General features: G+C 46.6%; 1 protein-coding gene across 12 annotated transcripts in view; it reads right to left on the bottom strand.

The window, feature by feature from the left end:
- Nucleotides 1–24,050, bottom strand: part of RALGPS1 (Ral GEF with PH domain and SH3 binding motif 1) — a 303,143-nt gene that overhangs the window by 241,613 nt on the left and 37,480 nt on the right. For all 12 annotated transcript variants that reach the window (XM_019970864.2, XM_019970862.2, XM_019970867.2 and 9 more), the window contains exon 5: nt 12,658–12,708. In XM_019970864.2, coding sequence (XP_019826423.1) covers nt 12,658–12,708 — 51 coding nt within the window. The remainder of the gene's footprint in view (nt 1–12,657; nt 12,709–24,050) is intronic.

The raw sequence follows: 24,050 nt of genomic DNA, 5'->3' as shown, positions 1-24,050 counted from the left end.
AGGTCAGTTTTCATTCCAGTCCCAAAGAAAAGCAAAGCCAGAGAATGTCCAAACTACTACACAATTGCACTCATCTCACACGCTGGCAAAGTAATGCTGAAAATTTTCCAAGCTAGGCTTCAGCAATAGGTGAACCAAGAACTTCCAGATGTTCAAGTTGGATTTAGAAAAGGCAGAGGAACCAGAGATCAAATTGCCAACATCCCATGGATCATAGAAAAGGCAAGAGAATACCAGAAAAAACATCTACTTCTGCTTTACTGACTATGCCAGAGCCTTTGACTGTGTGGATCACAACAAACTGTGGAAAATTCTTCAAGGGATGGGACCGTCAGAGCACCTTACCTGCTTCCTGAGAAATCTGTATCCAGGTCAAGATGCAATAATTAGAACCAGACATGGAACAACGGACTGGTTCCAAATTGGGAAAGCAGTGCGTCAAGGCTGCATATTGTCACCCTGCTTATTTAACTTATATGCAGAGTACATCATGCGAAATGCTGGGCTGGATGAAGCACAAGCTGGAATCAAGACTTTCAGGAGAAATATCAATAACCTCAGATACACAGATGACACCACCCTTTGGCAGAAAATGAAGAAGAACTAAAAAGCCTCTTGGTAAAAGTGAAAGAGGAGAGTGCAAAAGCTGACTTAAAACTCAACATTCAAAAAATGAAGATCATGGCATCTGGTTCCATCACTTCATGGAAAATAGATGGGGAAACAATGGAAACAGTGACAGACTTTATATTTTCTTGGGTTCTAAAATCACTACAGATGGTGACTGCAGCCATGAAATTAGAAGCTGCCTGCTCCTTGGAAGAAAAGCTATGACAAACCTAGACAGCATATTAAAAAGCAGAGACATTACTTTGCCGACAAAGGCCTATCTAGTCAAACCTATGGTTTTTCCAGTAGTCACATACGGATGTGAGAGTTGGACCATAAAAAAAGCTGAGTGCCAAAGAACTGATGTTTTTGAACTGTGGTGTTGGAGAAGACTCTTGAGAGTCCCTAGGACTGCAAGGAGATCAAATCAGTCAATCCTAAAGGAAATCAGTCCTGAATATTCATTGGAAGGACTGATGCTGAAGCTCCAATACTTTGGCCATCTGATGCGAAGAACCAACTCACTGGAAAAGACCCTATGCTGGGAAAGATTGAAGGCAAGAGAAGAAGGGAATGACAGAGGATGATATGATTGGATGGCATCACCAACTCAATGGACATGAGTTTGAGCAAGCTCCGGGAGTTGGTGATGGACAGGGAAGTCTGGTGTGCTGCAGTCCATGGGGTCATAAAGAGTTGGACACGACTGAGCGACTGAACTGAACTGAATAGCTACATCATACTGAAAAATGGAAGAGCGGTTTTCCTCTAAGGCTAGAAACAAGCCAAGGATATCTGCTTTAACCACTTTTGCTCAACAGGGTACTAGAGATTATAGCCAGTTAATAAGACAAGGAAAAGAAACAAAAACATCTAGTTTAGAAAGAAAGAACTTAAACTGCTGTTATTCACAGAGATGGGCTTCCCAAGTGGCGCTAATGGTAAAGAACCTATCTGCCACTGCAGAGGACCTAAGAGATGCAGGTTCAATCCCTGGGTCAGGAAGATCCCCTGGAGGAGGGCATGGCAACCGAATCCAGTATTCCTGCCTACAGAATCCCATGGACAGAGGAGCCTGGTGGGCTACAGTCCATAACAGGATCACAAAGAGTCAGACACTACTGAAGTGACTTAGTACATTCACAGAGGCATCATCATCTGTGTAGAAATCCTAAAGAATCTACAAAAACAGCTACTAGAATAAGTGAAAGTTCAGCAAAGTTGTGGGATACAGATCAGTTTACAAAAATTGGTCATATCTCAGTAATGAACAACTGGAATTTAATTTAAATAAGATAACATTTACAACAGCACAGAAAACTAAATTTTAGGAATTAGTCTGACAAAAGACATCTAAGACCTATACATTGAAAAGTATACAACATATACTGAAATAAATTATAAAAGACCTAAGTACACAGAACTGCATACTATGCTCATGGTTCCAGTGACTCAATATTGTTAAGATATCAATTTTCCCCAAATTGATCTACAGATTCAACCCAAAGATTCAACCCAGTCACAGTCATAGCCTGGGGAATTCTATAAAAGCTAACAAACTGATTTTAAATTTTCTTTAGAAATGCAGAGGACAATAGCCAAAACAATTTTGAAACAGAGGAACACATTTTAGGGACTTATATTACCTGATTTTAAGAAGACAGTGAAGGCGGGGAGTAGGGAGAGGGAGGGACGGCAAAGAGCATGAGGAAACTTTCTGGGTGGATAGTATGTTTATTATCTTTATCTGCTGATGGTTTTGCATGTATATGCATACATCCAAACTCATCAAATCATTGACTTCATTTATGCATGGCTTATTATATGTCAGTTATGCCTCAATAAAGCTAAAAAAAAATCTCACTCGGTCCTCATGCCCAACTTTTTGAGGCCATCATATCATCGGCTCCATTGTGCAAATGTGTAAACTGAACCTTAGAGTAATAAAGCGACTTAAGCGTGGTCACACAGATACCAACCTATCCCTCTCACCCCTGAGCAAGGAAGAAAGGCTCTTCTCCCTGCTTCTCATTTATTCAACTAAAGATAAGTAATGATCCTATGACATGCCACTGTGGTTGGAGTAAAGAGACATAGCAGTGACAAAAGGTCCTTCCTCAGAGAATCTGACACACTGCTGGGCCCAGGGCCCTTCTAAGCTGACTTATTAGTCTGTCATTGCTTTTCTCCTTATTTCATATACTGACATCTCTCAAAAGAAGAGAAACACCTTGTTGGGTTTCTGCCTCCCTCCCGGCTGCCCATGCAATCACCATTAAGCATCGCAACACTATGAGATGGGTATCGCTGCCACTTTACAGCTAAGGAAACTGCCCAGGGAGTTGAAAGAACCTGCCGTGATCACAAAGCTGGAGGGCTGCAGAGCCAGATCTTCCTTCTCCCGTCCCAGCAAGTCAGGCAGTTGCTCTAGCAGCAAGAGCCCAAACGAACCTTGTTTTCCTCACAGACAAAAATCACAACCAGGTTCCAAGTCCCTGTGGACCAGAACAGCTGTTCACCAAACATTCTGTTTTGCACTATTAATTCATTTAAAAGGAAATTTGGTTTCTAACCAGCACAAATGTCATAGCCACACTCAAGAAGTTAGAGGGAAAAAAAAAAAAAATGAGTCTAGAAATTGCAAAGTGTTTGTTTTACTGGATCAAATGTGCTGCTGGCCTGTGTCTGTAGCCAGATCAGACTCCGACCCAGCCAGCTCTCCCCACTCTCCAGGCAGGTCTTTTTCTGGGGCTCAGAGAAGTTCTCCAACCTCTGTTTCCATCACGAAGGGAGTGAGCTGTGGGGGGAAGCCCACTCTGTTTCCACTGTGACAAGAAATTCTTACAAAGGACAGAGCAATTACTAGGAAATGAGAAGCAAATAACAAACGCAGTAACAGATGAGAGACAGCTGCTTGGGCTTCCGGTGCTAAAGAGCATCAGCACTGAAACGCAGAGCCGCCTCCCCCATGCCTGGGCCACTGGAGGCACCTGGCCCACCCCCTACTACCTAATTCAGTTTTTTTTAACAGAGAAGGAGCAGGACAGCGTAGACGTCAAGAGGGCTCAATGGGGCTTTACTGTTATTATTTTTACTACCACATCCTAAATATATTCAACAAGTAACATCAGGCACTGTGTTGGGTCAGAGGATATGGGGTGAATAATTCTGGCATGACCCCTGTGGCCATGCAGTCTATAATCTAGGAGGGAGGCAGACTTGAAACACTAATTATTCAGGCTTTCCAAAGTCATGACGGTTCAGCACAGTGGTGAAAAGGCCTGTACATGAGCAGCGGCAGACGGTGAGGTTGAGAGGGAGCAGAGGGGAGCCTGCTGTAGCCCAAGCTCTAAGCTGCTCACCCCACCTCCTGAGGCAGGAGGAAGAGTCGCCTGTGATGGGGACGAGAAGGGCACCCCGATGGAGGGCGCAGTCTGCAGGAAGGTTGCTGAGATGGCAGGGAAACCAGGGAAGGCTATGGGGCAGCACAGAGCAGTGGGCTTGCTGCTGGCCCTTTGTGCAGAGTCTGGCCGGGAAAGGGGGTGGGTCTGTATCCTTGGAGCAGTGGGGAGCCTCAGAGGGTTCTGGGCAGGACAGAGACACAGTGGGATTTTGGCTTTAGAAAGATGTCTCTGAATACAGAGAGGAGGTTGTCGGGGGGAGGTGGGAGGGAACCGACCATGCGGAGATGTGATCGGAAGATGGGTAGCAGTGACTCAGGCTAGGCTGGGGCAGTGAAGGAAAAGGTCTGAGAAAATGGCCCAGCATGTGACCTGAAAGAGGGGTTTTAATGATGTCAGCGAAACCGATCTCCTCTTTACAAATAACTGCCTTGCTGGCGGCGCTCTTCCCTTCTCCCAGGGCCAAATGCTCTGATTCCAGGAGCAGCAAAGACACACAGGGCTTGTCCGCCATCCAACACTGACCTCTGCTTTCAGGAATGCCCGCTTCTTCAGAGCAAGCAAGCAAACGGCATCCAGACAAAAGGCCAGAGGGTCAGGTTCCTGAACCCACAGGCAGTGTTTTCCTGAACTGCAACGTGTCATGCGGCCCCGAGCAAAGCATGTGCTTCGGCGGGGAGTCTCCCAGGCCTGCAGGCCCGCCCCTCAGCACAGCAGCAGACAGGGGGACCAGCCAGGCCTGAGCGCTCAGCCCTGATTCCGGGAGGGTGAAACCGAGTCTCTCTAGGGTGGGCACCCCCAGGGACCAGAGCTCTATCTGGATACCGCCTCCACTGTCTCCAAACACTTGTAAATGAGGCCCACCTCTTCCTCCTCCTCCTCACCGGATCTGCCCTGCCCCAGGGCCACAGGGAAGAAAAGAGCAAGGATCCAGGCTGCATGCCCACCCGGAATAGCCCCCCGCCTGCCTTCCACCTGGCCCGTGCCTCAAACCCAAGTGGCAGCTGCTGGTGACACTCTGGCCCCATCCCTCACAAGGCTCCCAGGCTATGCCCACAGCTCTCCTCTGAGCCATTTCAGGGAGGGACCCCTCCGGCCCTCCGTCTCCCCTCCACATCCTGCCCACCTCGCCCCAGGATGCTCTCACCTTCAGCAGGGGCTCACAGTCTCCTCCCGGTCTCCCACCATCATCTGAGGACATCAGTCCACTGGGTGGTACCCTTGTGCTTCTGGGTCACACTGTACCTCAACCACCCCCCAAAAGACCTTATCCCCCTCCACCTCAGCTACCCAAAGGCGCAGCCAGCACCCCGTCCAGCACAGTCATCAGAGCGACCCCAGCTCTGACCCTGAACTCTGAAATCCTTCTCCCTCCGGACCTCCTGGCCTCCCTCGCCCAGACAAGATGCTGCCCGCTACCCTGCTCAGCATCAGGACGCTGGGCTCCCTGAGCCTCTTCCTGCATCCATGGCCACTCCCTCTGCCCTCTGCTCCCCAAACTCAAAGTGCACCCCTCTGTCACCTGTGTCTTCTTGCCTCAGCCCTCAGGGCAGGCCCCTACCCAGTCCGGGGCCAGGCACCTCCCCACCATTGAGACCACCCTTGCCTCCCCACAACTGCAGCACAGCCCCCAGACCAGTCTCCCTGAGCGCAGTCGGCTCTGTCTCCCCACTTAGAACAAAGTCCCTAGAATACAAATCTGTGCCCATCACTCCCTTCGTGAAGCTCCCCCATGATCCCCAGGCTAGCCACCTAAAGCTCTGCTGCCTGCTCCTCTCCACCAGCCACTCTCTGCTCAAGGCCCCAACAGCCCAAATGCTTCTAGTCCACTGTCTGTTTCCATATCTGCCCCTCACTCTTGCAGAAATGTGCCCACGGCCCCTCCACCTCTGTCTCTCCAGCATGTGGCTCACCAATTCATGAAGATGTCAATGAGTGAGAAATCTGGCAGTGGGGATGGAGCAACGTCGGCAGGGGCAGCGGGACTGGAAGAAACACAGGCGCGTGGAGAAGCTCCCCACCTCACTGAGTCTGGTACCCACTGCAGTTCGTTTCCATCACAGTCGGGTCTCTGGACACCCATCCATGCGCCTCTGTGACCCTGTGCTCCCCTGGCTGCCAGACGGGAAGAGAATGACACACTGATCTCTGGGGAGCTTCCAGCACACCCACACCCCCTGCAAGGACGTCCCTTAGGAGCACAGGACCCGGAGAACAACTACTCACTTTTTTTTCTCCCCAGACACTAGGTACCAAAAATAGTGTTAAACTTGGGGAAATACACCATCTGCCTTTGCAGTGAGTTATTCACTCTGCCTGAAATGTCGTTCCCAACCCCATTCCATTCCCCGAATCACCCATCAGACAGGATCCCTTTCAGCCTTCCAGGCTCAGTGCCAGTTGCTATTGTTGTTACTGTTCAGTCACTCATTCGTGTCCAATTCTTTGAGACCCCATTGACTGCAGCATGCCAGGCTTCCCTGTCCTTCACTATCTCCCGGAGTTTGATCAAACTCAGGTCCATGGAGTTGATGATGCCATCCAACCATCTCATCTTCTGCGTTCCCCCTTTTCCTTTTGCCCTCAATCTTTCCCAGCATCAGGGTTTTTTCCAATGAGTCTCAGGTGGCCAAAGTATTGGACCTTCAGCTTCAGCATCAGTCCTTCCAATATTCAGGACTGATTTCCTTTAGGATTGACTGGTTTGATCTCCGTGCTGTCCAAGGGACTCTCAAGTGTCTTCTCCAACACCACAGTTCAAAAGCATCAGTTCTTCAGTGATCAGCCTTCTCTATGGTCCAACGCTTACATCCATACGTGACTACTAGAAAAACCATGGCTTTGACTATACGGACCTTTGTCAGCAAAGTGATGTCTCTGCTTTTTTAATACGCTAAGTTCATCACAGCTTTCTTTCCAAGAAGCCAGTGTCCCAACACAACAGCAGAGCAAGTCTTTCTGTGGCCCTAGGACACCGTGGGATGTGTCTCCATCCAGACCTCAGCCTCCCCACCATTTGGGAAGCTCGGATATGAACTCAGGTCTGAAGGATTCTGAACACAATGCTCTTCACTGCTCTGCTACTCAGACCATCACCTCCTCTGGGCCACTGGCTCCCACCTGGGAATCCCTGAATGCTCTTCTGAGCATGAGCTCACATCCAAAATGCACAGAACCTATTCAGACCACGCGCTGGTGAGGAATTACAGCCTCGAGTGACTGGGAACTTCCCACACGCAGGTACTGCACCCAGTTCTTTCACGTGAGGTGAACACTATGGTTTCCCTCACTTTACACACTAGAAAACCCAAGCATAAAGAGAATGAGTAATTTTTTCACACTCCAAGCTGGGAAGGGTGAAGCTGGGACTGCACCCCAGCCTTGCCAGGCCGAGCCCATGCTGTCTAGCACCCCAAGCATGATCAGTGGGCCCAGAAGCTGGACTTGGGCAGAACCTGGGCTGAGTCGAGCACAGAGCAGAGCGTGCACATTCTAAGAACAGCAGTTCATCCACTGATGCTTCATGTTAAAACTAACAACAGGAACAGTTCCGACCTTCAAACTGGTCTCTGAGAAACCGGTGGGCCTTCGATTCCACAGGCCAGGAGGTGGGCATAAGGACAGGCAGATTCTGTAGGGAAGGCTGGCGGAGACAAAAATGCCACCTTGCCAATACCCTCTTCCAAGGCAGCTGCCATGGCGACCCCCCCCAGAAAGACCCCCTTCACCATGCAGCCCTTTTCCTGGGCAGCAGCAGCCAGGAATCCACCCATCCCTGCAACCCAATCCACCATGGCATGGAGGGGGTTCTAGGCCACAGCTAGCCAGGCAAATGTGGCTGAGAGCCATTATGCTGCAAGGTTGTATCTGCATTAACCTGCCAGGTTTTGATAAAATTGGTCACTTGCTGGAGTCACCAGAGAATAGTTATGACTCCGTATTTGCTAACCTCCATTTTCCTTGCTCTCTGCCAATCCTTAACTCACTGTCTGCCTGGCTTCCTCTGAGCCCTGGGCTGATGCTCTTGCGGCCCCGCTGGCAGAAACGAGCAAAGCCGCAGTTCTACCCTCAGTTATCAACAGCATTTGGAAATGTGAATCTTCAAAGACTGAACTCACCAGGCAAAACCCTGGCTTTGGGGGAAGTGGTTACACCGCAGAGCAGGCACCGTGGTAACCACCTCCCCTCCTTGGTACGCCCTCCTTGGCAACATGCCTGCATTTGGCCAGATACTGTTCCGCTTCGGTGCTTCTCTCCTTCATTCATTCATGCTCCACTCACTCAGCACATATTTATTGTGTAGATAGTACGTTCCAGGCGTGGGGATTACAACAGGGTCTCTCAGGATGCAACCCTCCAGAACCAAGTGAGCATAAACTCTTTCTCTGCCCTGGTGTGTTTAAAGACCTTTGCGGGGAGGCCAAGGAAGGAGACCCACCTGGGCGTGTAAGTAGTAGGAGGGAGAGAAGATAAGAAGAAAAGGAACTAAAGACAAATAGAACTGCAATTAAATGTTCAACTGTAGCAGTCTGTTAAATAATAATACTGATATTATTATTTTAAAACTATCATATATGTGTGTGTGTAAATGTGTGTGTGTGAGAGAGAGAGAGATGAATAATACAATAAAAATAATTATTTAATGTTGTTAGGAACCAAAATTGGCAGGGTAAAAGAAAACACACCAAAAAATCAAAGGAATTAAGTTAACAATCCCGGAATGCTAGGTTTGAACTGGAAAGACCAACACCGTACTGGTCGTGCTTCCACCGGATACAGTGGCCTAAGGGACGATCCTGAAACCTCAGAGGCTCACGGTGACAAGCAGGTCATTAGAGTGACTGCAGTTCAGCTGATCTCTGCTGGAACCACCGGGCTGTACCAAGTTGTGCTGGAATTCGGGCTTTGGGTCGGGGTCATGTCACCTTCCACATCCTCATCTGGGGACTCAGGCTAAAAGCACAAGAGCAATGGGTCCCTCAGAGAGAGTGGAAGTTCTGAGAGGGCTGGTGAAGCTTCCTGACTTTCAGCGGCTCAGCTCACCACTGGCGTCCCATCAATTGTGCCCACGTCACCAGTGTGGCCCAAAGTCCAGGGGTGGGGAAATATACACCACCAGCAGGGAAGCCATGATAAGGATGAGGAGGGAATAACATCGCCCATCCAATCATCCCGTCATGAACTCATGACTTTCAGTTTTAAAAAATAAATATCTCCTAGCCCCACCCACCAAAAAGGCCTAAAAGCATCGGCAGTCCAATCGCAATGAAAATGCTCTCCCCGGGGCTGTGGTTTCTAAACACTGTTCTCCACTAAAAGAAACCAGGACCCCTGAGGGACTGCCTGACTCCAGGTCTTCAGCAGGAAACTGGTTTATCTTGTATCAAGGAGCAAGGAATTTCTCAAAAAATAATGGGATCATGTTAAAAGGATACAGGAGATAACATGAAAGGGCTCCCATTGGTTAAAGACAGGATAATTTACACATTATACTTTATACAGTTATACTTTGGCCACCTGATGTGAAGAGCCAACTCATTGGAAAAGACCCTGATGCTGGGAGAGATTGAAGGCAAGAGGAGAAGGGAGCAGCAGAGAATGAGATGGTTAGATAGCGTCACTGACTCAACGGACATGAATTTGAGCAAACTCCAGGAGATTGTGGAGAACAAGGGAGCCTGGTGAGTGGCAGTTCATGTGGTCACAAAGACTGGGACACAACTCAGCGATGGAATAACAATTTATGCATACAACTGACTGAAGGGATTCCCAGCCCCACCCGAAGCCTATGGAATCAGAATCTCCAGGCACAAAGGCTAGGCATCTGGATTTTTTTTTTTTTTATGGAGCTCTCAACTGATTCTGAAGCACAACCAGGATTGCAAGGCACACGTTTCCTGACCTTCTGGGAATCCAGATCACCCAGGGTGCCCATCTCACTATCAGGTGCCAGCCTCTGCTCCCTGCAAAGTCTCATCTACATCACACTGACACGCGTCCCTTACTCTTTTGCTTCCGACTCTGGGGTGGTCCAGCTGTAACGTGGCAGACATCATCAAGGGGAAAGGTTCCAGTTTTCAGTCTGCTGACAACAATAACAAGAGCAGAGAAGCTGGGACAGCTCCCAGGGTGCTCCTTTTAACCACGGCTTTGACAATGACAATGAGGAAAAAACTTCTGTTTTTAGCTAACATATCACAGATCTAAAACGGAGAAGTTTGGGGTTTCTCCAGATACCTCGCAGCAGATCATTCTTAATCCTCACTTGGCAGCAGAATCAGCTGGTAAGCTTCTACAAAACAGGGCTGACCGTGTTCTGGACTCTAACCCAGAGGCTCAGATTCCACGGTCTAAGGTGGAGTCTGGGTACCCAGTGTCTCCAAGGCTGCCCAGGTGATTCTGATGCACAGCCGTGCTTGAGAACCACAGCTCCAAGTGCATCTTGAAAGCAAAACTTGACAGCAAAACTTAATGTCTTGTCACAACTTGACACGAGATATGCCCTGGATGAAGCACCTTCTGAACTGGAGTCCAGGCACCCAGTGTTTCCAAGGCTGCCCAGGTGATTCTGATGCGCGGCTGTGCTTGAGAACCACAGCTCCAAGAGCGTCGTGAAAGCAAAACTTAATGTCTTGTCACAGCTTGACACGAGATCTGTCCTGGATGAGGCACCTTCTGAACTGCAACGCGCTGGGGAAAGTCTCAGTCCGCTCCTGGCCCTGCCTCTTGAGAGCCCCCCACCCCTCCCCTCCTACAATCGGCCCGAGCAGCCATGCCTGCATCCCTGGGCTCACCGCAGACTGGGCGGCCCTCCTCGATGTTCAGGGCAGAGAATAAAGCTCCGAACGTCTACACAGCTCCAGGTCAAGCCAAAGCAGAGAACGTGAGCAGAGAGCTAATAATAATTCAGCTGAGGCAACTGTCGAGCAACTACTCCCCCAACAGGCTCCAGGGTGTAGTGCGCTGAGTGGGTGTTGGTTTTTGTTTTAATTAGAAAGAATGTGTAATCCTCACATTAGAAGAAAATAGAGAAAGACTTAAGTCAGCCAGTTCAAAAAATCAAACATAGTTCTGCCCCCCCAAACTTAATGAATAAAACACACACACACAAATACAAATCACTGCCACGTCCTCACACAAGTGCTGGGCACAGCTAGCAATACTACTTTCCGCTTGATTTATAGTGGGTTAGACGCCAGCTCTAGGAAGGCCTGGATCCTTTGTCTGGCTTTGTATTAAAATACGCTGTTTTCTCAAAGTCTTAACAACACCACACTGTCAGAAGAAGGGCATCCTGTTAAGAGTGTTCTGAGGACTTCCCTGGTGGCCCAGTGGACAAGACTTCACCTTCCAATGCAAGGAATGCAGGTTTGATACCTAGTCAGGGAACTAAGATCCCCACATGCCATGAGGCAACTGAGCCCAAACGCCACAACTGCTGAGCCTGCACACCGCAACTAAGGAGAAGCCTGTGCACCACAGCAAAGGGCCCGTGTGCCGCGACAAAGACCTGACCCAGCCAAAAATAAATAGGTAAATCAACAAATCAATAATTAAAGAGTGTTCTGGAATTCATACCGTGGTTTCGACATGTCCCCCGACCCACACCCCTCTTCTCTGAAATCTGCACCCCACTCACAAAGCTGGGTCCGCTCAGCTGTGCGTGCTCATCCTGGCCACACACTCCTGAGCTGAGTCACTGAACCAGTTCTGGACACGGGACTCAGCAGGGCTGGACTGAGACGGGCTGGGCCCGATCTGGAAGGTGGCTTCCACAGACATTGCGCAAATGCGGGCCCTTTGGAGAGGCCAGGTTGGATCACAGGGGCAGACAGAACAGGGCAGGAGAGAGGGGAGAGGGGAAGGCAGAGGCGAGGCAGAAAGCAGGGAGAGAGCTTGCGTCCTGCTCGGCTCTGTAGGCTGCCGGAACTCCAGGCCCACAGGTACAGAAAGTGCCCCCTTTACGCTCGTAAATTCTTCCTCTGCCTATTCAGCTACTTGAAATGAATTTCTATCACTTGATAACAAAACCAGAACTGGGACTAAAATAACTGTAAAGCCATGTTATCAACTGCTAGACATTTCCAGGAATTTTTCGAAAGACTAAATTCAACTTTTTTTCTCTTTATTGAATATGCTGTTTCTAAAAATATATGTATGCTTTTAACGTAAATACGTATACATTTTTGCTGCAGCAACTGGCTTCAAAATCAGAAACAAGGCAACCACCAGAATTTGGGATCAACAGAAAGAAAGCTCCCTAAGGAAATGTTCCCTCCCATCTCCATCTTGAACAGTGAGTGTCTCCAGCAGGGGTTGCCCGGGAGAAGGCCAGGCCTTAGACTCAGGTATGGAGGCCAGCCGTGGGCACTGACTGCCCCCAGCCGTGGGCACTGACTGCCCCCAGCCCTGACAGAGAGGGCCAGACACGGTGCCATCCTCTGGAAAAATCCAAACAGCAGGCTCAGAGGATGAGCCCCTTCGAGAATGGGATTCCTGGATGCTCTCTTTGATGGGGGCTTAAATCGATAACATGCGTTTATAGAGACTTCAAGAGAGAAACCAAGAAACTTAGTCCCTCTAATGGGACAAAATCCTCCCTCCCCGCCCGAGCACTGCTAGTACAGAGGACAGGACAAGTACAGACCTCCGGCTGGATGGCTTTAAACACGGGTATGTCCATTAGCGTGATCTGGCTCTGCAACAAAAGAGAACTGGGGTTAGAAGACACTAGAAACCAAAAACAGCTGCCATGTGACTTTGAAACTCTACAGAATAATAACACATTCTGAGAAGTCACACTTTCCCCCTTGAAATAAAAATCAAGATAAAGTAAAAAATTGGGTAGACTTTGAAAACACCTCTCCCATCCCTTTCTTCTTTATAAATCTTGATCCACACCCTTCCTTCTTGAATGTGAGATGGACTCCCAATTTAGGGATTGATAATAGTAGCTTGGAGGGTACATTTTTTAGTTTGGGTATTTTCATTCTATTTGAGCTTTTGTTTCAAGTCTAAGTTACTTCTACAACTTAAAAAAAGTTGCAGACACAATATTATAAGTTAGAATGTTAAACAGAGACACTCTCTATTACTCTAAAGTGATTTTTTTTTAAAATTGTGGCTTATAGAAAGTGTACATTTCTTTTGAAGCCTAAGCCACCTCTAAATTATATGGTGGAGTCCCATTTGAGACGCCCCCACAGACCAGTGTTGGATCACAAACTGTTTATTCCACCAGCCCAGAATGAGAGAACTACAGAATTTGAGAGCAAGCATTTGGAAACTTTTATAGCGATCCCCATGACATTTTTGTTATATATATTTTTAAAGTGTTAGTCCTTTGCTGTTGTTCACTCTTAGTCGCTAAGTCATGTCCAATTCTGCGACCCCATGGATTGCAGCACACTAGGCTTCCCTGTCCTTCACTCTCTCCCAGAGTTTGCTCAAACCTATGTTCATCGATTCAGTGATTCCATCCAACTATCTCATCCTCTGTCGTCCCTTTCTCCTCCTGCCCTCAATCTTTCCCAGATTCAGGGTCTTTTCCAATGAGTTGGCTCTTCGCATAAGATGGCCAAAGTACTGGAGCTTCAGCTTCAGCATCAGTTCTTCCACTGAATATTCAGATTTGATTTCCTTTAGGATTGACTAGTCTGACTCCTTGTTGTCCAAAGGACTCTTAAAAGAGTCTTCTCCAGCACCACAGTTCAAAAGCATCAATTCTTCAGTACTCAGCCTTTTTTATGGTCCAATTCTCACGTCCCTTCATGACTACTGACTGGAAAGAAAAGAAACTGGTCTTTTATCAAACCTAGCTTGTTGCTGCTGCTGCTGCTAAGTCGCTTCAGTCGTGTCCGACTCTGTGCGGCCCCAGAGACAACAGCCCACCAGGCTCCCCCGTCCCTGGGATTCTCCAGACAAGAACACTGGAGTGGGCTGCCATTTCCTTCTCCACACGAAGAAGCACTAATTTTGTCCATACAGAAAACACACATCTAGTTAAAAGGCTGTTCCTATCGCTATAAGCTCATCAGGTGATGGTAAGAGAAGGTGTCATTGCTGACAGTTTTGCAGGCCAAAGCATGGCCTGGGCTGCCTTCACATGGCCTATACCTCTCTCCAGATGCCACGTGGGAAGCCAGGACACAGTCAACAGACGCTTCTGTGACAGGCCAGGGCAAGGAGAGCTGAGAGCTCCGGATGCCCATGAATGAGAGAAGACACCTGTCCACTGTCCACAGGGCATCTGGGAGGACACAGTGCAGTGAACAGATGTGGGCTCCGGAATTCACAGGGCTCAGCGTGTGTCTGGACACCATCACTTAACAGCAACATTCTCTTTGACACATGACTTTTAACTTCTCCCGGTTTCAGCTGACACATCTAGAAAATGGTGACAACCATCCCTGTCTTATAGGATCACTGTGAGAATTCAAGACAAGAGGAGCAGAATGCCTGGCACCTAATTGGTACTCTCTCTATATACGTATATGTGTGTACATATATGACTGTGTGTGTGCGTTCACAGGTGCCAGGCATTCTGTACCTCTTGTCTTGCATATTCACAAAGATTATATATTTATATGCTTATGTATCATAATTTTTTGGCAAAAGGGGAGTCAAATAGATGGGTTCATGTTCTAGTATATGGTTCCTGCCCAAAACACCAGATAGGAAATAATGGACTATTAACATGTTTAAACATCCATGTTTCAAAGCTGCTCTAAAAAATATTTAAAGGAGGCTGTTATATTGTCATGAGAAAAAAGCCTCATATCAAGAATTTCTTTTTTTTTGAAAGTCGCTCAGTTGTGTCTGACTCTTTGCAACCTCATGGACTATACAATCCATGGAATTCTCTAAGCCAGAATTCTGGAGTGGGTAGATGTTCCCTTCTCCAGGGGATCTTCCCAACCCAGGGACTGAACCCAGGTCTCCCGCATTGCAGGCAGATTCTTTACCAGCTGAGCCACAAGGGAAGCCCAAGAATTTTGGAGTGGATAGCCTTCCCTTCTCTGGTGGATCTTCCCAACCCAGGAACTGAACCAGGGTCTCCTGCATTGCAGACAGATTCTTTACCAACTGAACTATCAGGGAAGCCCTGATGTCAAGAATACATTGGAGAAAAATAGCAACACACGTGGTATGTCAACTGTAACCACAATCCAGGGCTTAGGTAGAATTCTGGTCACCTCTTGGCACAACTGAAAGGTGACCCAAGATCAGTGGATTTCTGGGAAGCATGGGATGCATCCCAAAGCATACCATCCCCGGGGCTGAGCAGGACATGAAAATAAACAGGTGGCTTTGTCCCCCCAAGGGGCTGGGGCTCGTCACGGGCACTGAGGTGAAATGCTGCCGCTACTGGAAGCTCAGTAGTGACATGGATGGCAATGCAGAGTCCGAGCAGTTCCACCTCTGGGTCCATCCACCGAGAGCAAGCCAGCCGTGGACATCAGCACAGAGTGAGTGACTACTGCTTGGTGAAGCCTGCGGGCCTGCGTGTCTGAACCAGAGATACAGGGCCCAGAGCTCCATCCCAGGTGCAAACAGACTGGCATTTCTCCTGCCAGACTCAAGGAGATTGTTGGCCAAGTGCTCCTCACACGTGGATTAATTCTGCCATCCTGGGGAGCAGAAAGACCTCGTGAAAACATAAGATTTGAGCTGAGAGCTCAGAGGGCCTTGGAAATCTCTCCCGCAATTCAAGTTTACTCCCAATCTGGAAGAACTGGCAGGATGTTTGCAGTGTCATTTAGGAAAAGAACCAAAAGTCTGCTAATGTGAAAATGAGAAAACTTCCTTTTGATCCTGCCATCAGTTCTAGGGTTTGCTACATGAATTTCCAAATCATGTATTAAAACAGTAACTTTACGTTTCATAGTTTTTCAGATGGTTCAAGTTTCAAATATTATTATCCCTGCTCAGACCATCAGTCAAAAATGTGCTTATTTCATTCAAGATAAACCAGAAAAACCAGAACAGAGGTCACCAGGCTGAAAATAGACTGGTTGGTCCCAAACACACCATCAGAAACTATTCAGAAGAAGCTCTCCCATTTCTATATTCTCAGTTCTGGCCCAAAAGGATGCAGTGTCCAGAGCAAGAATACATCGATAGATAGGTAACATCATTGGGGTATAAATTACATGTCATTTTACTACAAAGCCGAACACATGTAGCAAGGTTGAGTAAGGTTTTGAGTAATCCTCCCTTTGAAGCCGGAGCACTGCAAGGCAGGTAGTTTTACCGAAGGGAAGGGTGTGTGTAGGAGTGGGGACTTGCAGGGCAAGATCAGGGTCCTGTCCCTTTTCACAGCTAGTCCCCAGGCTCCTAGGAGTATGGCACAGCCTCGACAGGAACAGGAGACAATGAGGCCCTCTGGTTCCTGCTGTCATGGGAGCATGTGCCTGTGATGAGAACACACATCACCATCTCACAGGTCTCATGACAAGTCTCTTAATGGCCTCTCCTTGTTTTTGAAAATAAAGCCTTCATACAGGATGTCCACTTCATGCAGTGCCGAAGAATTGATGCTTTTGAACTGTGGTGTTGGAGAAGACCCTTGAGAGTCCCTTGGACTGCAAGGAGACCCAACCAGTCCATCCTAAAGGAAATCAGTCCTGAATGTTCATTGGAAGGACGGATGTTGAAGCTGAAACTCCAATACTTTGGCCACCTGATGCGAAGAGCTGACTCATTTGAAAAGACCCTGATGCTGGGAAAGATTGAAGGTGAGAGGAGAAGGGGATCACAGAGAATGAGATGGTTGGATGGCATCACCGACTCAATGGACATGAGTTTGAGTAAAGTCCAGGAGTTGGTGATGGACAGGGAGGCCTGGTGTGCTGCAGTCCATGGGGTCGCAAAGAGTCGGACATGACTGAGTGACTGAACTGAACAGGATGTCCAGAGTACAGGAGCTCCAACACTCTGGCCACCTAATGTGAAGAGCCAGCTCACTGGAAAAGACCCTGATGCTGGGAAACACTGAGGGCAAAAGGAGAAGGAGGGCAGCAAAGGATGAGAAGGTTAGATAGCATCACCGACACAAACGTGAGCAAGCTCCAGGAGACGGTGAAGGACAGGAGCCTGGCGTGCTGCAGTTCGTGGGGTCGTAAAGAGTCAGACATGACTGACAGACTGAGCAACAGCAACAGGATGTCCAGTTAAACTGGTCGCCTGGCAACAACTTCCTTCACCCTAACCCCTTCCCCCATCTCCTTCCTCCTAGTCCAGGGCCCCCTAGAAATCCAGGCTTTTTAAAGAAACGGCCAATCTCCACATATTACAGGACAATTCTCTGGAGATGCGGCCTTTAGGACAAAGAGACCTAGCAGAGTCCATCACAATACGGCCCTAAAGCAAGAGAGCAAGGTGGTTTTCTGTGGATAAGTGACAGCAAATCAGCCAAAAAGAAAACAAACTGGTTTCTACATATGCTGAACGTATGTTTTCCCTCTAATGGTGGCTGACTAAATCCCCTCTTCCCAGCCACAAGCTTAGTACAAGGAAGGCTCCCTGCTCCACCCACACTGGGTCCAAATAAACAAAAACGTTGTTGGCAGAAACAGTGGGCTGTCTTATAATAAAAAATATCTATAAATTTGCATTGAGATCACTCCGAATGAGCCTTAGGATGGCTTCAGGGAACAAAAAGCAATCGGCTGCAAAGATGGATTCCTGCCTCTCCTCCTAGAACTGCTGTGTCTGACAATTTTAGAATCTTGTGTCAAGGAAATGCAAATTAAAGAGGAAGACACCATTCGTGGTCCAACAGCCATCACAACTAATGGGGCTATGAGTTGCTCTGTTCTTTTTGCAAAGTAATCTGATAGTAACCTATTAAAAACATTAACATTTAATTTCATTTTTAATGTCAAACTTAGAAAAAATCTACAAGAATAACATGATAAACTCTATAAACTTTCACCTCGCTTCACTACTGATATTTATTAACATTTGGCCTCATTTACTTTATTTTTACGTAAATAATTATATAAGTATATAATTTTTTTTTCTGAACCATTTGAGAGTAAAATGCAGCTATTATGACTCTTCACCTTTTAATCCTTCAGCAGTTGATTTCCCAAGAACAAGATGACCCTCTTACATAATGATAAGATTATTACACTCAAGAAATTTATTGTTGTTACATCAGTATTATCTAATATACAGTCACATTCAGAATTTTCAAATTATCCCAATCCTGTTTTTTATAGCAATTTTTTCTTCATCCAGGATCAAGCATTATGTTTAGATATTATCTCCTATAAGGTGAAATGCGCATACTGTCGACTCAGCAATCCCAACACCTACAGAAAGAAAAGCACTGGTTTATAAGAAGACATATGGAGAAAGATCTACATTTAGATACAGAGATGAATATAGATGTTTACTGAACCATTATTTGTAGTAGTAAAAATATGCAAGTAATCTCAAAGACCATCAAAAAAGGAACTTTTTGGAAAAAATTATGGTACATCCAGACTCTGGGATACTATGCAGCCTTAAGAACAGAGGATTAAATTTATACATACGATCTATTGATAATAAAGATAAGTTCCAGCACTGCTTTTTGTTCAGCTTTCAGCCACTGGGGAGAAAGCCTGAGATCTAGCTACAGAGCACCCCCACTAGAACAACTACAACCTCCGAAAGGAGTTTAACCCTTTTTACTGTAAAATGACACATTAACAGAAAACCACGCTAAACAAATGCATGGTTTGATGACTTACTGCGAGGCGAACACTTTAAAACCGCCACCCACATTAAGAAACAGCCACTCCAATAGATGGATACATGGGCCCAAACGTGTGTTATACACGCACAACAGAATATTATTTGACCTAAAAGAGAAAGGAAATTCTGACACATGCGACTATATAGGTGAACCTCAAAGACATTATGCTAAGCGAAATAAGCTACAAAAAGACACTGTATGGTTCCATCTACGTGAGAACCCTGCAGTAGTCACATTCACAGACACAGAAAGTAAGTGGTGGAGGTTGCGGGGATGAAGAGTTGTTTAAGGGGTACAGAGTTTGGGGCCGTCAAGATGAAAACAGCTCTGAAGATGGGCTGCATGGTACTGTGGATGTACTTAACACAAATGAACCGTACACTTAAGATGGTTGAGATGGTCATGTTTGTGTTACATATAGTTCTCCATGATTAAGAAAAAAAAGAGGAGTCACCCCAGAGTTCCTCCATGTGCCCTGTCCCAATCACAAGTCCCTCCCTCCGTGAAAAGTAACCACTATCTTGACTTCCCTCAAGTTCCTCTATAATTTTATCACCCAAGTAGTCTACCAAGACTATTGGTATTGACCATTCCGGGTTGCCTCATAGTATAATCTTTCAGTACGTAGGCTTGAATCTTTTATTTTGTGACCATCTTCTTATAGTTTAATTACCTGTTCAGTTTCCCTGTATTTTATTCTCCTCTTTCAGGGATTTATATTATGTTGGGTATGTTGGTATATGTATCCGATGTTGGGTCTTCTTTGCCTATCATTAATATTTATTGCTATTTTTCAAGGTCTTCTTATCTCTTCATTTATTTTGATCTTAAACTTTTTCCTCCCTTAAGGCATTTTCTGTTATGTTTATCTATTCTTGTGCTCAACTTTCATTTTCAAAATAAGTTTTATTTCCAGTGTTTTCCTAACTCTGCCACCTCATTTCTGAAATTTATATATGTCAGATTTATGTTGTTCATGACTCACAGTGTGATCTTAACTTCTTCTCTTAGCTAATTTTGAAATAGAAAGTTACAGTTTTCATCTGTTTTGTGGCATGTCTCTCTGGCAAGCTTTCATTATCTACAGGATTCTCTCCTTACTCTTTGTTTTTCTTGTAACAACTGAAAAACTTGACATCAGTAATTTTTGGTAGCTTTCCGAACTTCATATAGCTTTTCTTTTACTTTCATGTCATCTTCAACAACAGGCAGCTGCTTTTTGAGATTCCACACACACACAAACACAAATTCATTTAAACCTACCTTTTCCTTAACTGTAACTTTCCCTATCCTGATCATCTTTGGTCTACTCCCAAGCTGAATTCCTTTTTGGTACAGACCCTTGTTCTGGAAGTAAGCCCTGGTTGACTGGTTTCAAGAGCTCTTAAGGGTTGGTTCACAGATCTCTTCTAGCCGTCCATTATCTGAGTGGTCAAAATTCCTCTCAATTTCAGTTGCTATTCTCACGTTGACCTGCTGAACTTTCCGGTGAATTCCCGTTGGAAATTTTGGGGTTCTTCTATCCCCTAGTCTGTCAAATGCCCCAGTACGTACTTCTGCTTTCTTTAGACTGAAGCTGATGCTCTGCAGGGCTTGTTGACACCAGTGGCATATCCTCAAGCTACTGGTATTTGAGATTTGATAGGGATAACTTAACACCCAGTTTTACTGTAAATACTGCTCAAGGGTTTGAGGGTTTGCTATCTAGCTGTTATGGATGTTTTTATGTGGGGATTCAGGGAGAATAAAGAACTATGCTGCTGCCACTGCCATCTTCCCAGAATCACTCAAGTGATTTTTTTTTACTGGACTCTTGGGACTGGCTTTTTTCTTTCTTTCGTATTATTAGACAGGAAACTAAAATACCAGGTGGTCTGGTTCAGTTCCAACACCTGGCAACTCCAATGCTTCCCCAAAGACCAAAGACTCCAGGGGACCTGGCTTCACATCTAAGCTGAGGACATACTGGCTCTGGCAGGAGCAGCCAATTTTTAACACTGAGCTCTCAGAGCACTCACCGCCCTTCCCTTCAGTCTTCCCAGCTTGGGGCAGGTGGAGCAACACTCTAGGGCTGAGACTAGAAAACCGGGCCCGCAGTCTTGCCGAGGGGTCCTGCTGGACAATGCTGTTCTGGGTGCAGCCTGCACCCAGTCGCTCAGTTGTGTTCAACTCTTTGCGGCCCTGTGGCCCCATGCATCCACCAGGCCCCTCTTGTCTGCGGAATTTTCCAGGCAAGAATACTGGAGTGGTTGCTACTTCCTCCTCCAGGAGATGCTTTCAACCCAGGGATCGAACCCAGGTCTCCTGAGTCTCTTGCACTGACAGGTGGATTCTTTACCACTAGCACCACCTGCGAAGCCCCTTCTCTGCTATTCCATGTGGCGAGTAACTGCAAAGGGATTTTGTTGTTGTTGTTTGGCTGTGCTGCACGGCTTGCCTAATGTCAGTTCCCCAGCTGGGAGACTGAACATGGGCCACAGCAGCGACAGCCCAGAATCCTAACCACTAGGCCAAAGGGAACTCCCAAGCAAAGGGACTTTTAAACCTCATTGTTACTTCGTCCTTTTCACGAAGCAAGGGAAAAAAAATAATCAAAAATACAACAAGCAAATAAAAGCAAATAGATTATAGAAGCTACGTCATCAGCCAGCAAGGTCCATGACGTCTTCTAGAGGAGACAGAGGCACTACAGCCTGATGCCTGAGAGGACAGACTAGCTCTGCACCGCCCAATACAGTGCTCACTGGCCACACGTGGCTACTGAGCATCTGAAGTGTCGCCAGCACGCCAACTTCAGAAGACACATTGAGCTTTGAAGATTTAATGTGAAAAAATAACTCAAGGTACCTCAATAATTTCATGTTGCTTACAGATTGAAGTGACATTTTAGACATACTAAGTTAAATAAAAAATATTTTTTAAACAATTTCACCTTTTTAATGTGGCTATTAAAAATTTTTTAATTGCATATGTGACTCAGACTATATTTCTGTTGGTCTAAGAAATCAAAGGCTGGTCTAAGAAATCACTTCCTAGGTGGTGCCAGTGGTAAAGAATCTGCCTGCCAATGCAGGAGATGCAAGAGTCTCAGGTTCGATCCCTCGGTCAGGAAGATCCCCAGGAGGAGGAAATGGTAACCCACTCTAGTGGTCTTGTCTGGAAAATTCCATGGACAGAGAAGCCTGGTCGGCTACAGTCCATGGGGCTGCAAAGAGTCGGACACAACTGAGCTACTGAGCACACACACAGGATGCCGGAAGTCCTGGTTTTAAAGCCCAGACAGACAGTGCCGCTTACTATTCACGTGAAGGGCCGACTTTCCTCTCTACGTATTCACCTGCTCACCAACATACAGGGAATAATAAATAGACCTAATTTGCAAGCCTGTTGTGAAAACTAAGTTAGATTAATGCATGTAAACATTTAGTACAAGACCTAGACAAAGCAAGTGCTCCAAAGTGGAAGCTGCCCTTGTTATCATCACCTAGCATCAGGTGAGAAACCAAAAGATGAAGGTTTCAGACCTGGCTCTGCCCACATCTGGTTCTATGATCCAGGTTTAAAAAAAAAATCTCTTAGATCCTCTATTTCTTTCTTAGAAAGTCAGGAGCTAATAATCTGCCTTATTGAGTTGTTCTAAGGACTGAATTCACCTCATCAACATGTATTTACTGAGTACCTACTATGAGTAGGGCACCGTTCTGGGCAATGGGGAGAGAGCAGTGAAGAAGTCAGATAAAGTTCCTGTTCTTTGGGAGTTGGCATTCTAGTGGAGAAGGGCCATGTGAAACACTATTACAGAATGTAATGTCTGGAGAGATACGAAGGAAACAGAGCAGGGTCAGGGCAGAGCTGTAGAGATGCTACCTTAGCGGGTAAAATGCCTGTTCCAGGGCTGACATCTTAAGAGAGATGGTGAGACGTGTGGGAAAGCGCCATTAGGACAGAAGGAAGAAGCAGCACCGGGCCCCGGGGCAGGGGGATGTCGGGTGAGCCTAGAGAAGAAAGCTGCAGCCAGTGTGCGGCTGGATAGCAAGGAGGGGCACGAGAGGAGGCTCGGCCAGACCCCGGGGCACTAGGGGCCTTGAGAGGAAGGCCAGGTCTCCTAGTACGAGCGGACCTCTAGAGAGTTTCACACAGGTTCTAAAAGGCTCCCTCAGACACACTGAGAGGCGACCCACGTGTGGGGCTCAGCGCGGGGCTTGCCTTGTTGCAACAAGGTAAACGTAGGAGCAAGTGATGGCAGAGCAAGGAGATGTGGCACACTTGGCTCCACAGGCCCCCAGAGGGCACAACCCTGTCAGAGCAAGGGGCCCTGGAATAAGCGGCCATGGTCAGCAACACCGGTGGCTCCCCAGAGACGTGCAGCGTGAGTCAGCACTTTGCAGTCGGGTCACCCCAGAGCCAGCGTCCTCCGACAACCCTCACAGTGCAAAAGGCAGACAGCAGGTCACAGCTCTATGAGGAGCCTGGTCTGCTCCTCTGACACAAAGCCCCACGGCCAGACCCGCAGCAACACACTGGCTGGTGGGAAAACGATTCTGAAACATGTGTAATTACAAAATCCATTCAAATGATATTGTCTATCATTGTAGAGAACAGTCATTGTGAAAATATAGAAAGCACAATAAAAAGAAATTAAATTCCAATCTTCTAGACTCTTACAACCAGAAACCACAGTCAGTAATATTTGGCTATATAGATATTCAGATACTTGTGAATATGTAAACATCAAATATTTTCTTATGTAAATATAAATATTTATGTGTTGTGCATGCTTTTTTAAAAACAGCACTATTCTCTATAACTTGTGTGGTAACCTGCTGCTTTTAACTTTTGTTGTTCAGTCACTCAGTCGTGTCTGACTCTTTGCGACCCCATGGACTGCAACACGTCAGGCTTCCCTGTCCTTCACTATCTCCCAGAATTTGCTCAAACTCATGTCCATTGAGGTGGTGATGCCTTCCAACCATCTCATCCTCTGTCGTCCCCTTCTCCTCCTGCCTTCAATCTTGCCCAGCAACAGGATTTTTTCCAATGAGTCAGCTCTTCGCATCAGGTGGCCAAAGCACAGGAGCTTCAGCTTCAGCATCAGTCCTTCCAATGAATATTCAGGGTTGATTTCCTTTAGGAAAGGTGTGACTGGCTAGCCAGGGTTTGACTGGCTCCTTTCACTTACTATTCATATGTATTGTATAAGCCTTCCAAGGTGGTTAAATTTCACCTTGTTTTTTTTTTTTTTACTCTTTCAAAGCCATTTATTATTTTGCTTTTATATAATTGTATAAAATATG

Source organism: Bos indicus, chromosome 11, assembly GCF_029378745.1.
Source record: "Bos indicus isolate NIAB-ARS_2022 breed Sahiwal x Tharparkar chromosome 11, NIAB-ARS_B.indTharparkar_mat_pri_1.0, whole genome shotgun sequence".
Taxonomy (NCBI): domain Eukaryota; kingdom Metazoa; phylum Chordata; class Mammalia; order Artiodactyla; family Bovidae; genus Bos; species Bos indicus.
The sequence above is the reverse complement of the archived record's forward strand: the minus strand, read 5'-3'. Positions and strand labels throughout refer to the sequence as shown.